Source organism: Gekko japonicus, unplaced genomic scaffold (genome assembly GCF_001447785.1).
Source record: "Gekko japonicus isolate JY-2015 unplaced genomic scaffold, Gekko_japonicus_V1.1 scaffold1280, whole genome shotgun sequence".
In the NCBI taxonomy this organism is placed as follows: Eukaryota; Metazoa; Chordata; class Lepidosauria; order Squamata; family Gekkonidae; genus Gekko; species Gekko japonicus.
In genome coordinates, this window is record NW_015165276.1 from 508,475 (window position 1) to 524,802 (window position 16,328).

At 41.8% G+C, this 16,328-nt stretch overlaps 1 protein-coding gene across 1 annotated transcript; it reads right to left on the minus strand.

Moving 5' to 3' along the window:
- Window positions 1–1,396: 1,396 nt before the first annotated feature.
- Window positions 1,397–11,352, minus strand: LOC107109607 (keratin, type I cytoskeletal 24-like). The gene is made up of 8 exons (XM_015410269.1): window positions 10,749–11,352; window positions 9,907–9,989; window positions 8,981–9,137; window positions 7,205–7,366; window positions 6,199–6,324; window positions 5,199–5,413; window positions 3,806–3,843; window positions 1,397–1,741 (listed from the first exon to the last, which is right to left on the minus strand). The coding sequence occupies exons 1-8, from the start codon at window positions 11,247–11,249 to the stop codon at window positions 1,638–1,640; spliced, it is 1,386 nt and encodes a 461-aa protein (XP_015265755.1). The 5' UTR covers window positions 11,250–11,352; the 3' UTR covers window positions 1,397–1,637.
- Window positions 11,353–16,328: the final 4,976 nt, after the last annotated feature.

Sequence of the window (16,328 nt, forward strand, 5' to 3'; positions counted from 1 at the left end):
GTCCCAAACGCCGATACTGCGCTGCAAAAAAGCACCACCTACCTAGGTGGTTGTATCCCTTGAAGTGGCTCAAGGCGGGCCATGGGATCGGGCGGCGCGTCCTTGCGCTGCGGCATCTCTGCCCCCAGCCGTACTGCGCATGCTCGAGCATGCACAGTTCGGCAGCCTCCCCCTCCCATCGGACTCTTGCTCCCCGGCATCTGATCGTGCCGGGGATCCGTGGGAACCTGCCGCGGCGTCTCAAGTTCGGTGTGGCTCTGAGTAGCCGCGTTTCAGCCGTCACATGTGGCAGCAGCCTATGTTGGGTATCACCGTACCCAGGGCTCTAGTTGGGGGGGAGCTCTCAGGTACGGAGCTCCGGAAGAGAACCTCTAGGGGGCGGGGCGGTCACGTGGTGAAGCCCCGCCCCCTTCTTTACCCCGCCCTCTGCGGGTAAGTAGCCGGGCCTTCTGACACACTTCCGGTGATGTCAGGGGGTGTGGCCTTCTGTCACTTCCGGTGATGTCAGGGGGCGTGGCATATGCAAATAAGTTATGCTAATGAGTTATGCTAATGAGCTCCGGCAGCTCTTTTTCTACAACAAGACCCCTGACCGTACCAAATGCATATCATGTAGCAATCTGGCTGAAGCTCAGCAGGCCTGGGCCTGGTCAGCATCTGAATGGGAAGCCCGCTGGGATTCTTATGTAGACTCACTTGAATTCCTTGTAAGAAAGGTAGGATATAAATGAAGGGGATGAGTAAAATCAACTGCCTGCATGTCTTTTCTCTTGCTACTTCTGTGGTTTTCAGCTTGCTCCTGATTGCCAGGGATGTCCCTGATTTCACCTGATACTTTAAACTAGTCTCTCATTACCCTCCCACTGACAAGCCCTTTCCGTCCATTGTGATACATGTGCTCTAGAGAACCAGTTTGGTATAGTGAGAGCCAGTTTGGTGTAGTGGTTAAAGTGTGTGGACTCTAATCCGCAAGAACCGGGTCTGATTCCCCACTCCTCCACTTGCAGCTGCTGGATGACCTTGGGCAAGCCATAGTTCTGTCAGAGCTGTTCTCTCAAGGACAGTTCTCTCTGAGCTCTCTCAGCCACACCTACCTCACAGGGTGTCTGTTGAGAGGGGATGGGAAAGGAGTTTGTAAGCCGCTCTGAGACTCCGAGTGAAGGGTGGGGTATAAATCCAGTCTCCTCCTCCTCCTCCTAGTTTTATCTTCCCAGTTTTGCCTGGCACACTTTCACCTGGTTCTTGTCTAGGTATATATAGTTGTAGTCACAGTTGTGGTTGATATTCATTAATGGCATTTCAGCAGAGCTAATATAATCATGCAGCTTTAACTTCAGTGCTTATTTTTTAATGGACAAAGTGAGTGTATACACAGTTGAAAAGACAATGAAGTCAGAGGCAGATATACCTTGCAAGTTAGAAAGTTTATTGCATTGCATGAGTAAACAGAATGTAATTCTCAATACCTTAAAAAGAATACACCTCCATATAGTGAGAAGAAAAGCATGTTGTATTTTTTTAGACTCCTTGTTTGCAAGAAACTACTAAGCTGCAATTGATTCTGTTTTCAGGAAGTTTTCTTCTGGGTTCTCCCTTGCTGGCATGCATTGGCAGGTTCCCACATTTCTTAATGCCATTCACTTAGCTGCCCTTTCTTCAATGGATTTCACTTGTGAAGAGACTATTTTGCCATCCACCATCTCTTCCACAATGGTCTTAACCACCCTGGTTTTAGTGGGTTCTGAAAGGGGCAAATGTTAAGACAGTATTATCCACTATAAAAAACAACACAAAGTAAAATAAAGTGCACTCACATGACCTGTCTACCCACCATTCAGTGATTTCCACATATGAGGCAAGTGCCAGAACTGAGCTGAGAAATACACTTTTATTGGGGATTGTAGGCCAACACAGATTTTTATAAACCTTGAAAATCAGGTTTGGCCTGTAAGCCCAAAACTTCTGTTGTTTTCCCACCAGCCAATTATATCTTATAATGGCGACAGATCAAGATGGGCAGCCGTGTTACTCTTTCTGTAGGAGTAGAAGAGAGTAAAAGCCTAGCAGCACCTTAAAGACTAAAAAAATTGTGGCAACGTAGGAGTTTTATGAGTATCTGAACTCTTGAAAGCTCATACCCTACCACATATATTTTTTAAAGTCTTTAAGATGTTACTGGACTCTTGCTCTTTTCTACATCTTATAACGACATCCAATTTTCAGCAATGGTGGTTACATTTTATAATGTTATCCAGTTTTCAGCAACTGCAAAAAGATACCTAGTAAGAAAAACAATTATGTGAATATGTGGTTAGTATGTAATTAATGAATTAAGATACATCACCATGCTTTATGCTGATGGCAGCATAGCTGAAGCTGTGTTTGACCTGGGATATGTAATGACTGAAAATGGATCCAGGGTAACATCTTCCATCACGCTGACTTTTTGGTGGTTGGTTTACTAGACTTTCTTATTACAAGTTACTTGTATCACAATGGCAAGATTTATATTTTTTTTCAGACTTTCCCCTTTACTACTGACTAAGTTTTAGAATCCTATGCATATCACAGTGGTTACTCTTTGTAATACAAAGGACTGTATTTACTCTGTTTGGATTACTGCAAAATTCAACCAAATAACAAATAAATGTATTCCAATCAGGACCTTACCAGTAGAAAAAATGCTCCTTTGTTTATATTAAGCCTGTTATGCAACCATTTAAACTTTATTAAAATTGTTGTATTGTTTTATTTATAAAGGATACGCTCATAGTGACTGTTTTCAGCCCAGGTATCCTATAGAAAGTTCCTTAAGGATATTGAAACCACTTTCCCTTCTCCCCAAAAACAATCTAATATTTAAAATGTTTCTTGAACACTGGCTGCTAAAATGCTGCTAGTATAATAATCCTTACCAGGGAAAGGGCAGTGAAAGTGGAAAAGAGACTCAGGCCCCGGTCACACGGGCAGGAAAATGCGGGGGGGAAGAGTGGCTGTTCGCCCCGGAGCAAAATAATGCGCGGCTGCGTGATCAGACGTCCCGTAGAGGTCCTCTCGAGGTCCCATGGTTAGGGGGGAGGTGCCGATCACAGGACAATCCTGCGGCGCAGCAAAGAAGCAGCCTCTCTAGCAAAAGGCTCAGCTGGTTTAACCCCTTCCAGGGCTGCAGAGGAATGCAAACTGTGTCCTCCCTCCGCCCTCCCACCACGCCCCCTGCACCTCCCCCTCTGCTGCCCGGTGCAGAGAGTTCCTCTCGAGCAGGCTGAGCCAGGAGTGGGGGGAATGGAAAAGAGGAGGAGGCTGTGTTGTTTGTTTTTAAACGAAGTGTGCGCATGCGCTGTTGGGTGCTTGTGCGCATCTTGTGGAGACTTGGGGGAAAAAACCTTTTAGCGACGGGACATGGGCGGGCACCGGATGCCACAACCTACCACTGGAAATGCGATCAGGCACCCGCCCTTGCCCCGCGGTTTCCGGAAACTAGTACCCCGGAGGTACTAGTTTTTTACCCCGCATCTTCTGCGGGAAGCCTCTGGTTCGCCACGGGAGCGCTACGCTTCCCAGATGTGGCGCTGTGATTGTGCCCGGAAAATCTGCCTATCTTCCGTCTCTGTAGTGTGGCTAATGCTCCGTGTGACCGCAGCCTCAATAAGTCTAGGCAAGAAATCCATCAAATCCAAGGTGGTCCTTGGGTCACTCACCTATGGAGAAACAGTGCCTTAAATTATACTTCACTGACTGGGTAATGGATTAAGTATAGGTTTGTAAGAATTTGTAACTTATTATTGAAATAATAAATTGTAATTACCTCTGACATGACTTTTTGTTTCATAGGAAGATCGGAAACTGTCATAAAGGAATAAAATAATAGTTGTTACCCCTCTTACAGTGTTAATGAAATTCTATAAAAATGGCTGCTCGGGAGGTTAATAAAGGCTGTAGTAGAAAGAGAACACTGCTATAATTAGAACATACTGATTTTTTTAGTTTAGTTTAGAATGAATCCTTTGTAAATTTTGTTGATGTGATTCAGAAAACCAGAGTGCTGTTTAAAAAAAATCAAAATGTATGTATGAATGGGAAATTTGATTTCATATCTCGTTGCTGGATCTCCCTCACAGAGAACAGCCAGTATTGAGCAGTGAGGCAATATCTTTATTTGGATCAGCTTGTGTTTCAGACACTGCAAGAATGTTTTGGAGTTGCACTGAATGCTGCCTCAGAAATAAAAAACAGAAAAGGCAACAGTTGGTTCTTTAAGTTTGCTTACAGCCATTTCCAGCAAGTTTTTAAATAATAAAAGATATTGCCTTGACTTGATTTATGTATCTTTCTGGTTATACTTTGAATATAAACCATCACTTTGAATATAAACTATTATTTTGTTTTAACTGCTCAGAAACAACTTCTTCCTTCTAACCCTGCTGCTGTTTCATTAAGAGCAAAAGTCACTAGGCTCTGTTGATTCCATGTCTAAAAGAAGCAAGACTATGCCTGCTTATGCCCAAGGCAATATTTTTAAAAATTACACAAAGAAATTGTATGGTTGGGATTGTAAAGACTTGCTGTTTACATATTCATTGTTGTTAAAGTTGCAATCAACAAATGAATGTAACTGTTCATTCCTAACCAGAAAATAACAAGTTTTGTGTAGTGGGTAAGAGCGGCAGACTCTAGTCTGGAGAACTGGGTTTGATTCCCCACTCCTCTACATGCAGCCAGCTGGGTGACCTTGGGTCAGTCACAGTTCTCTTAGAGCTGTTATCTCAAGAGCAGTTCTCTTAGGGCTCTCTCAATCCCATCTACCGCACAGGGTGTCTCTTGTGGGGAGAGGAAGGGAAGGAGATTGTAAGCTGCTCTGAGACTCCTAGTGAAGGGAGGGGTATAAATCCAATCTTCTTCTTTACTAACAAGATGTGTGTTCTAATCAGATGAGCGGTTGTATCCAACCAGCTTTCCCACAGGCAAAAAGTAGAGTAAGGATCTCCTTTGACCACTCAAAAAAAGCTGTGTTGGAGATTATGGGACCCGCATAGACAAAACCCACGTGGAATGGGAAAGTAATGAGTGGAATTGGGAGCAATTGAGTGGAAAAGTTGGTGGGATGCATTTCCGACCATGAACCATTTGAATGAGGCAGAAAGGGAGGCAGAGTTGGCTACCAAGTTGATATCTGCCACTGCTACTGCCTATTTGCTTACCTTTCCCCATCCAGCAGGCGCCTGTATGTTTCAATTTCCATTTCCAGCCGGGTCTTGATGCCGAGCAGTTGCTGATACTCTGAGTTTTGGCACTCCGTTTCAGCCCTGATCTGCTGAAGCTGTTCCTCCAGGCCGCTAACTTGCTGCTGAAGCTGCGCAAGCTGAGTGCTGTAGTTTGCTTCTGTTTCTGTCAAGGTGCCTTCTAGAGAGGCTTTCTGTCAGCAAGAGAAATACACAGTTGGAAGTACTGTCACTCTTCAGTGAAAAACTTTTGACTTACATCCTCTGAGTTAGATCAAGATGGGTAGCCGTGTTAGTTAAGGACTAGTATGATTTGTGGCAGGGTGGGTGCTTTCTTGTCACTGCTCACTTCTTCCTCTGAGTCTCAAATTAGAATGCTTTTAAAACAGAGAGTCAATGTGTATGTTTTATGTGTCCCCAGGAACTAATATGTAAATCTGGAATTTTGCTCCTGGTACACAATTTGGCACCTCAGCAGTCACATATTGGACAACAGACAATCCATATAATAACCATTAAAACTACGAATAAACTAAAGCTACAGGAGATCGTGCGAGGGACCCACTTTCTTCCTGCAGTGATTTAGAGAGGGGGGCTACAAGTTAATGGAGAAGTTTAACTGAATGGCAGTTTCACTAAAACAAACAGCTCTTCAAAACTATTTAATTTTGACAGCCACCCTTTTGACATGCTCTTCAGGAATGTTGCCCTAGAGCAAATATGAGTACTTCTGTTTTTGAGTGCAGTAGATTGTATGTATGCTGGAAACTAAGGCGAGGGAGAATGTGCTCTGACCTTCTTGGTCTCTGGGATCTCTTAACTCTTCCTTGGGGCTTTGCTTACTGCTGCTATGAGCCTCTGGGGCCTATGAATTTATTAACAGATTTTTAAAAAGACATTTGTCTCCATTGCTCTGTTCTCTAACGGAAAGTGATTGTACAGATGTTGCTACTGTTCAAAGAGAGATAAAAATACAAACCTTAGCCAGGAGGGATTGCAACTCAATTTCCAGTGCTTGGAAGGAGCGTCTCAGCTCTATTAACTCATTCCTGGCTGAGTTTGCAGCACCGGCGTCATCGTAGATTTGTTGCTGCAATGGTTGACTCTAGAGGGAAAATCAATAAAATGTAAGTTAAGAAAAGGAATGCATCTATTGTTGTACAATGTGCATCTATTGTAGTACAATGTGCTTCTGTCATGTGGGACCCTTAATGGAGAATCATTTGGTACAGTGTCAGATAGGGTATAAGTAATCACTATAATCTAAAAAGGTCCTGTGAGAGAATTGTGATTGGATCAAATGAGCTATCTTTGCTATCTGAATCTAATTTACCATAGGGAGTGTCTTTCTCATCTCTGTATGAGTCCTCTCACTGTTTGAAATCCCAAAGAGAACCTCTGTGCTATCTGTTTAAATGATTAAGATCTTATCTGTACTTGCTTGAAACATACCTATTTCAGTAATTTAGAAAGAACTGATGTGATTAATATACTGTTGTTAATTGTATGGTTTTGCTGTTTTATTGCATTTACAATTTACAAAACCACTTTGCATTTTCAGAGTAGGGCAGATATATATAAAAATAAAGTACAGGTGAATTAATTCTTAATTGAAGTGAAAACACAGGGTTTAGATTTTTTTATCATTAAAAAGGGTGGTGGTTAATTTCCTCTTTCTGTTGGAAGAGAATTGTAAAGGTGCTCTTAAAATGGTTCATTATTTAAATGGTTAATAAAAGGCTCCCAAGGGCAGGTTTGTGTGTTTTGTTTTGTTTTTTGTCTGTGTAGTAGGTAAGCTTTACTCTTTGGAAGTAAATAAGATAATGGTGTTTCACTGTCCATTGCAAAAGAATGGTAAACTACTGACAGTTATGATGTTTAGGTTTGGTATCTTATTTGCCCAGTGGTTCCAGTTACCCACTGTGAGAGCATACATTTTAAGTAAAGTACATAGTTCAAAGCTTATTTTCAGTAGTGATTCTTACCATTTTGTTAAACTGTTCTTCAGCCTCTCTGCGATTTTGTTCTGCAAGGTCTTCATATTGCGCTCTCATGTCATTCAGTAGCTTAGTCAAGTCTATTCCAGGAGCAGCATTCATTTCCACAGTAACGTCACCAGTACAGCTGCTCTTCAATAAGGTAATTTCCTGTGCAAGAAGACAACAGTATTCAAGCAGATTATTTCTTAGGCTGAAGAATAAGCTTTGAGTTCAGCACCAGGGGTCCCTCTAGAAGGATGTTACTAAAATCTATGGTAAATTCTTAACAAAGTTTTGGTAATTATCTTCTTAAGCACATCCATGCATTATAGTGCAAGACATACATCTTTCCTGCAACCAGTATATAAACTTTCTTCTGTTACAAATCACATGTTGATTGGCCTCATAGACATAGCAATATCATTTAATTCTTATAGAAGTCTTAGTTTGTGGCCCCAGCACCAAGGGGTGAGGTGTGGTCTAAAGGCAAAGAGCCCCTTTATACCCTACTAACCCCATTTATACTTCAGTTGAAATAATACACACACACTGGGTGGGTTGAGAGTTGTATGAAATTTTTTCTGTCGGACAGAGTTCTCTGTGACTGGAGAATGTGCATACATTAACAGAAACCCTTAACAGAAACAATGAAGTCATTCTGTTGATTTTTCATGTTTCTCCTAGCCAGGTATTAGCTTAGAGAGAGCCAGTTTGGTGTAGTGGTTAAGTGCGCGGACTCTAATTTGGGACAACCAGGTTTGATTCCCCACTCCTCCACTTGCATCTGCTGATTCCCCACTCCTCCACTTGCACCTGCTGATGTGACCTTGGGTCAGTCACAAGCTCTGGCACAGCTGTCCTTGAAAAAGAGCAGTTTGTGTCAGAGTTCTCTCAGCCCCACCCGCCTCACAGGGTGTCTGTTGTGGGGAGGGGAAAGGAAAGGAGTTTGTAAGCCGCTCTGAGACTCCAAGTTAAGGGCAGGGTATAAATCCAATCTCTTCTTCTCTTCTTTTTCAGTTGTTCTTTAACCATGTTTCTTAATTTATATTTGTTGAAGTGTTTCCAGAACAAAACACCACAGAGTGAAAACTATCTGTATCTCATTAATCCAAATTAGCAGCATAGGCTGTACAGAGTCTGATTCACTGCCCAGAACAGCTACCAGGTATAATAGTTCTAAGCAAGGAACGGCATTTCAGACAGTAGAATTTCAAAAAATTGAACCCATTCCAGTAGTACCCGTCTGAAATCTAGATACACCAGCTTTACTTTATTAGTTGGAAGTGTAAGATGGCGATCTGCTTAGGGCTACATTCAGGTGGGGGTGAAGAAGGAGTGGCAGCCCAAGCCTCTTTTATCTTCTATATTAAATATTGGACCACACAAGTAGTAGTGAGTACTCATCAGAAGAAAGTAAACTAATGAATAAACTATTTTATGACACTATCTAAACTTAGCCAGTAATCTTTTGACATATAGTTTAAGATACCGTATGTTACTTTTGACATACACTTAAGATCTGTTACTTGAGCTATTTTTAGTTTTAAAAACCCCTCGTACTGATCTCTAATGAGATTTTATTTCTCTTATTATTGCTACTCATCCCAAATCTTTGGGATTGTGTGGGCTATATGTTCAGTTCATTAACCCTGTGGTTAAGGTTGAGGTTGACTTGCCTCTAGTGAGTTACATAGTGAGCTTCATGGCTGAGGGGAGGTTTGAAGATGGATTTCCCCAAAGATCAAAGTAATAGTTGCAAAAGGGAACGCATAGTTCTTTTACCTCCTCATGATTCTTCTTAAGGTAAGCCAGTTCCTCTGAAAGGGTTTCAAGCTGTGACTCCAGGTCAGACCTGTTCATGGTCAGGTCATCAAGAACTCTACGCAGGCCATTGATGTCTGCTTCAACACTCTGGCGAAGGAAGAGCTCATTTTCAAATCTGAAAAAGGTGGGGAGAAGAGTAACACATATATTCAGTGTACAAAAACAGCTGATTATTCACTGTGAGTAAAAATGGAAAATAAATGGACAAAATCAAAACGGGGAAGCACTTAGCACATTAAAAAGCAAATTGTCTGGAAAATAAATGAAAGTTAAGAAAGATAAATTCCGTTTCTATATAGTGTACAAAAATAAAGCAGAATCTCCTAGCATATCAAAAATTTTTGACTAGGCATCTGTAAAGTACATTACATTTTTTATGGGATTGAACTAGAAGCCCTGGGAAGGTCCATTCTAACTCTGGGATAATTATAGCAGGTGTGTTGCATACTAAGTTCCAGGAGACAGGTTGTTAGACATGAGCCTGAAAATTATGGCTTCAAATCCTCACTCATCCTTGTTGTGTATGGTATTTTTTATAAACAATTTTATTTCATCAAGAATTGGCTCAAGGAAACAAACTTTGTGTGTGTGTGTGTGTGTGTGTGTGTGTGTGTGTATTACTAGGTGTGTTGTATGTATGATATATGAAACTGTATTCAGTTCCATGTATAGCCAACTATTGGCAGTTTTTGTCCATTATAACAAATTCCACCTAAAATGCTATGGTTTGCTCTTATTTACACAATATTGTAAGTAGAATTTTGGTTTAAGTTTTTATGTTTATGATTTTTGTTAATATCCTACCATTATTGGAAAGGGGAAAAGACTAAAGTAATCCAATATTCTAGAATTAAAAATAACAGAAAAGTTTGCATTTGGCTTACTTCAGTCTGAAGTCATCAGCAGCAAGGCGGGCATTGTCAATCTGTAAGACTACATTGGCATTTTCAGTTGTCACGTTGACTATCTAAAGTGAAATATGAAAACAAAGCTCTATTTAATTTTGTGGCAATTTTGCATTTTTCAGTTAGCAGTTATACATTATCAAAAATTGCTAAAAGACTAGCACAGAGCAAAACTGTATTTTTTTTAAAAATAAACATTTTCCATCAGGAACATTTTGAATGTCTCCCAATTCCAAAATGTGCTGATTATGAAGAAATAAGGTTGGATTTTTTTTGTTTTTTCTACTGAAAATTTTGAATTTACAGTTATTTCTGTTATAATCCATACATTTGATAAAAATGATTCAAATACTTTCATTTAACCAATATGAAGGTAAAATATATGTCACTAAGAAATCTTATTAACATCTTTGAATTCAGCAAACAACCTAGCTAAGTGGGTCAGCTTGAACTTGTCAGTTTATTTCCATTTACTTGATTCTTTAGTTGTAGATTTGGGCTGCTAGTCCCCTGAAAAACAAATTCCGCTATTTGAATTTACTCAACTGACCACATAATACATTTGATACAATAATCTGTCACTGAGTCTTAAAGAAATGTGTGATAAACCTCATCTTTTACAGATCTTTTTTAATATTTTAGTGCATACAATCAAAGGCAGCAATCTTCATTTTTTATCTCTTGTGTACACAACAGAGTACAGTCCCCAGATAATCGCTGCATCACTTGTGCAGATTCCATTCATTTAATCCAAATGGCTGTGGACATTCCTGATGCTCTCGGCCCAAACTGTACAGTCAGCTGAACATTTATTTTCTCACCTGGTTCCGAAGATCTTCAATTATGTGGTGATATTTGCTGTAATCACGGGTAACTCCAGGAGCTCCAGGTCCATTTTTTTCGTACCAGTTACGAATTTTACGCTCCAGCTCAGTATTGGCCTCCTCCAGAGAACGCACCTTTTCCAGATAGTTTGCTAGGCGGTTATTAAGGTTCTGCATAGTTTCTTTTTCGGCACCAGCCAGGAAGACGCTATCACCCCCTCCAAAGCCACCCCCCAAAGACATGACGGAGCTTGAGCGGTAGCCTGCTCCATAGCCACCACCACCACCACCGGTCACAGAGGCACTGCCAAAGCCAGCTCCATTGAAAACGCTACATCCACCTCCTCCATAGCCTAGCCCTCCATAGCCGTGCCCCGTCATGGATCCCCCACCAAAGCCATGCAGACTGCCTCCTCCAAAGCTTGCCATTTTGACACCTCCATCACCCCCAACATGGGAAGAAATTCTCCTGGATGCAGTAGAGATCCGAAGAGACATTGTAGACAAGTGATACGCTTTGCTAAAATGCAGCAGAAAAATAATAATAAAAGGACAAGCACTCAAAGGAGCGGCAGATAGTGTGCTAGTGGGGGCAATTTACTCAGCCTTTTATGTAGGATCATTAGGGTGTTGCTTTGTAATTCCTCCTACCTGTGGCAAAATATTTTTTTTGTCTGCTCAGCGGATCTATGCTGTAACTGGTTCTCTTCCTCCCTCCCATTGGTTAGCATTTAATTTAATATTATGTCCATTTGTGCTGTTAGGTGCCCTGAGGATGTTTGTTATGCCAGGGGCGGAGTAGGGTGGAACAAAGTTAAAAATTCATTATTGTAATTGTCGGTGAGTAATTCTTTTCTTCTTCTTCTAGACCCCAGGCATAACTCTCCTCATTCCCAGAGCAAGTCTCCAAGTGACATGCTTTTTTGGTATTACTTAAGACGTTTCATTCATTCACGTAACAAAGAAGTGGCAGACATCAGTTCTTGTTCTGAATACAGTTCTGCCTTTTCAGTGTTTGCAATAGTGGGATGACATTTCTTTTTGATTAATCCACTCCATGTTTCTTTGACAGTACTCTCTGATTGCTTGAAAATATCCTGGAAAAGCCCCTGGTACTATAGGATTTACATAGCCATCCCCCTTTGGAGTAGATTGCTCTACTCCAGGCTTTTAAAAGGAGAGTCATAAGACTTCTAAAGCATCTTAAGCTGAAAGATTGACATCAACATTATTGTTAAAAATGAGAGGACACTATAAATGTTTTGGGACCTGCTAGATGGAGGTTTTATTTGGAAGTTCTAGGTATTAAGTCTTTTTCCCCACTTGAATGAACACTTTGCCTAATATAGACATTTCATTAGAATTACACATTTGAAAAATATTTAAATCAGTTTTCCATGCTAAGGGAAAATGCCTTAAACTATAGAATGCAGTCTAGAGAACGTTACACTTGCCATTCTAACATGATAATAATTGAGACAGATACTAAAGTCTCACAGGTTGTAAGCACTTTTACAAGGGCAGAAGTTTGAGTTCAGTACAACTAACTTCCAAGTAAGAATACCTAGGACTATAATCTTTTTTTTCAGGATTGCTTCCAGAGTGATCGTTTTATGGGAAGGTAAGGACATGGGCTATAGAACAGGAACATTACAAACTCAACAGCTGCTCATTCCCACAAAGGATAGAAAGTCTGAGTATCTCCAGAAATTTTTCAGTGTTTTAATGAGCAGTACAATGATTTTATCGGGAGAACGTGACATGATGGATGTTTGAAGTAATACAAGAGAAGGAGAGAGTGGAGGAATTGCTTAAAAGAATGTTAAAATTAGGAGAGTAATTTATAGTCAGGAACAGTGGAAAGGTTTGTATTGGAACCCAGCAAGAGAAATGTTCCTCCTGTGGTAGGTTACGCAGTTAACCAGTAAAGGTAAAGGTTCCCTTGCTCAAAAGCCAGTCGAATCTGACTCTAGGGTTGCGGTGCTCATCTCCGTCTCAAAGCCGAAGAGCCAGCATTGTCTGAAGACATTTCCGTGGTCATGTGGCCGGCATGACTAAACACCAAGGCGCACGGAACGCTGTTACCTTCCCACTGAAGTGGTACCTATTTATCTACTTGCAGTTTCTTGCTTTCGAACTGCTAGGTTGGCAGGAGCTGGAACTAGAGACGGGAGCTCACTCCATCATATAGCACACTCGGGTCTTGAACTGCTGAACTACTGACTTTCCACAGCCTGCAGTTCAGCGTCTTAACCACTTGAGCCACCGCAGCCCCTAGTTAACCAGTAGTGGTTCAGAAATCAGATGTTGTTACGCTGTAAAAATCCAGCACTATGTTTCAGCATCAAAATAAAGCATTAAAAGATTGGGCAGATTCAAATCATCATCTCATCCTCTTACTTACCCGCTGAAATAAGTGGGTAGAGTGTCTTTTTTCATCTCCAACCTTCTCCTTACACCCTTCACTCATGTCAAGGGGGTTTGGGATAATCACAAGGTTTTATTAGTGAATAAAAGGCTCTATGGAACTGAATGCCCGGTTGCTGCTGATGCAAAGCAGTGTTGCTGATGGACATGCAAGTAAGAGTAGGGATGTGGCTCTAATTTTAAGTTTGGAAGGGGTATGTCAGTCTGTGGAGCAGTTTAGCAATAACTCATTCCCACCTGACCCACCTGGGACCAAAATAAACTCTACAGTTTTGGTGATTAACTTTTCAGGCTTCACAGAAGTTCACTGTAGCATGCAGGCAAATGTGTGGAAAACTGTTTTGGTGAGTCTCAGACCCCTGGATCACCATTCCAAGAACAAGTGGGGGAAGAGAAATACATTTGGGTACAATAAAAACATTTTTTTCCCGTTTTTAATTCTATACCTTGGTATAACATTGTTGGATCTTAGCTGCTTGTTTATCTGCACTATACTGAGAAGAATCTCTTTTTCATACTATCTTTTAAAGTAAGAAATATATATATACAAGAAGGGGGACCCGCGATACTCGTGGGGGTGGTGGGAGGAGAAGCTCCACCGAAGAAGAAGGAAGCAGCCACAGGTGAGCCTTCTCCCCTGCCCCCTGTCCCTGGCACCCACAGTGAGGCCTGCACCTCTCCAAGCCTTCTCCCTCCTCCCCCCCAGCACCGGCGGTGAGAGGCCTGAACTCGGTCTGCCGAACTTTCTCCCGCCTCTTCCTCCAGTGGTAGTGGGAGGCCTGAGTTCGACCCACCAGACTTTCTCCCTCCCCCTGCGGCAGCGGCTTCGGCGGTGAGGCCTGAGAGGCTTCCAACCCCCAGCCCACTGCAAAGTTACCAGAGCGTTCCCTGCGCATGCGCAGGAAACACTCTTTTACTTTTTGTGGGATTTAAATATCCCCTCTATATTTTTTCAACTGTCGCCATGGAGCCTAGGAATTCCATTGCAGCCCCTGGTATTTTCAGCATTGATTTTACTGTAGTGCAGGGGTCATTTCGTAGAAAAAGAGCTAGGGGGACTCATTAGCATAACTTATTAGCATATGCCACACCCCCTGACATCACCGGAAGTGTGTCCTCCCCACAGACGGCGGCGACCTCCAGCGGGCACCAGCAGGGAGCTCCAGGCCCCGCCCTCCCGCACCTCACCCGGGGGGATGGCATCCCCCCGCGTCCCCCCCCCAAATGACCCCTGCTGTAGTGTCACTTGGCCATTCTCAGTTTGTACAAAGTACGAAGTTCATTTTTCATCAGAATACATTTTGCTGTGTGATTGCTTGTTGATATGTTAACCATATACCTTTCAGTGGTGGTGGATAAATTTATTACTTAGTCAGTTTCTTTCTATACTGGCTCCAGTATTAATTTAAATTGAGTTTTTAAAGCAATAATGCAATTATGAGAAATTGGGGTGTTAGTTTAGCGTTAGAGGAAAGCTTTTTGTTGTAATAATGACAACCAGCGTTACTACTGTATTTATTTATGGTCATGACAACACATGTGTCACAAGAAACTGTGAAGATTCCAGGATTAGGCTTTGTGGTAGCAATAATTAGAAAAATCCGAAGACCTGAAGGCTGGAAAATTAGTTTGACTCATAAATTTTGCAGCCGGTTCCTCAAGCCAAAGAAACTTTGTCAGGGCCTACTTTACTTAAAATCCCTTCATAAATTTGTATATTTTAAACTGTGAAATTGAGAACTGCTTGATTTTATATGAAGGGTTTTGTTATAAATTAAATCCTGAAAGTCAAAGGGCATTCTGTATTAAGTTTTACGGCAGGAGTAGCAGAGAAATGTTGAGTTGTGATTTTGGAATTTAGTATCAGGCTTTGGGAATCTGTCAGCCAGTGTGTATTGGTTACCTCATGTGGCTCTCTTTTTTCCTGATGTATTGCTGTCTTCTCAGCAAAAAATGTTTAATTTTGAGCATCAGCCAATCATTTTCTCAGAAAACATCCGACTCTACGTTCCTGGCATGAGTAGTGAAAGGAAACCTCTTAAAATGGACAAACTGTGCAGTGCAGATACAAGGAAAACTGCAATGGAATGTTAAGGGTAGAAGGAATTACAGTTATGTTGAGTTATACCAATGGTCAATCTACTCTCAGAGCACTTCTCTAGAGTTGCTGTCTACAGTTGTTATCTTACTGTATTTACTTTAAAGGAAGATGACCCTGAATGGAAAATGACCCCTCTGAAAAAATGTTTTACATGACAATTTTTGTTATTGGACATAACTGTAACATATATGACGCATTTTGGTGGCATACCTGGAAAAATACCTAGGCTTGCATCTGAGTAAATACAATAACTCCTTTAGCTGTACATCCTGAGGCATAGGCGTAATCTTCGTGGGGGCGGCGGGGCATCAGCCCCCGCCGAAATTTTCAGGAAGGTGCTCAGCCTCCCCCGGGAGCCACCCTTGCTCCTAGCAAAGCAATGCCTCTGGCCCAGCCCCAGCCCCCCCCCCGGGAAATTGGAAAGTCTACACCCTTGTGCTAAATTGTGGTGGGGACTCCCTGTAACACAATACACACTTCATTGGCCATCACTGAAAAGAGCTGCACACTATTCCCATCTTTCAAAGTACGGCATCCCATAGTACTTTATGACTACACTTGCTGAAGTGTGGTCTTCTGACCACTTTTTCTAAAAAAAATCTTCTGACCACTTTTTCTAAAAAAATCAGTACTCATAGAAGATGGCAGCCTTATTTCACAGCTATATGATAAGAGCCATGTTCTGACTCCGTGGGATAATAATTTTTTTTTCACTGGAGATTAGATGAAAAGCTTGGCAGCTATCCAGTGTTGAACTCTTTCAAGTGGTTGCATCTACTGTGAGAAAAGCCCTAGAGCAAGGGAGGGAATGAAGTTTAGCAAGAGTATCCCCATAGGTTCGCTAGGGAGCAGTATTGGCGCATTAGAGGAGATGTTTTAATTAAACCTTTTTTAGGACCTGTAATCAGGGTTCCCTCCAAGCTGAGTTGGAGGGGCTAGCTCACAGTTTTTTAGCCTCCGGCTCACACATTTTTGTCTCAGCTCAGGAAGGATGGAGCAAGCTAATCTATGCAGTAGCCAGATCACTCGCTCACAGCTTTAATGCCAGT

Coding starts and splice junctions, on each gene's coding strand:
- LOC107109607 (XM_015410269.1), bottom strand. CDS start 11,249: ATGTCTCTTCGGATCTCTACTGCATCCAGGAGAATTTCTTCCCATGTT. Junction 6,325..7,204: donor AAGAACAGTTTAACAAAATG/GTAAGAATCACT, acceptor TTTTCCCTCTAG/AGTCAACCATTGCAGCAACA. Junction 5,414..6,198: donor TGCAATCCCTCCTGGCTAAG/GTTTGTATTTTT, acceptor TCTTGCTGACAG/AAAGCCTCTCTAGAAGGCAC.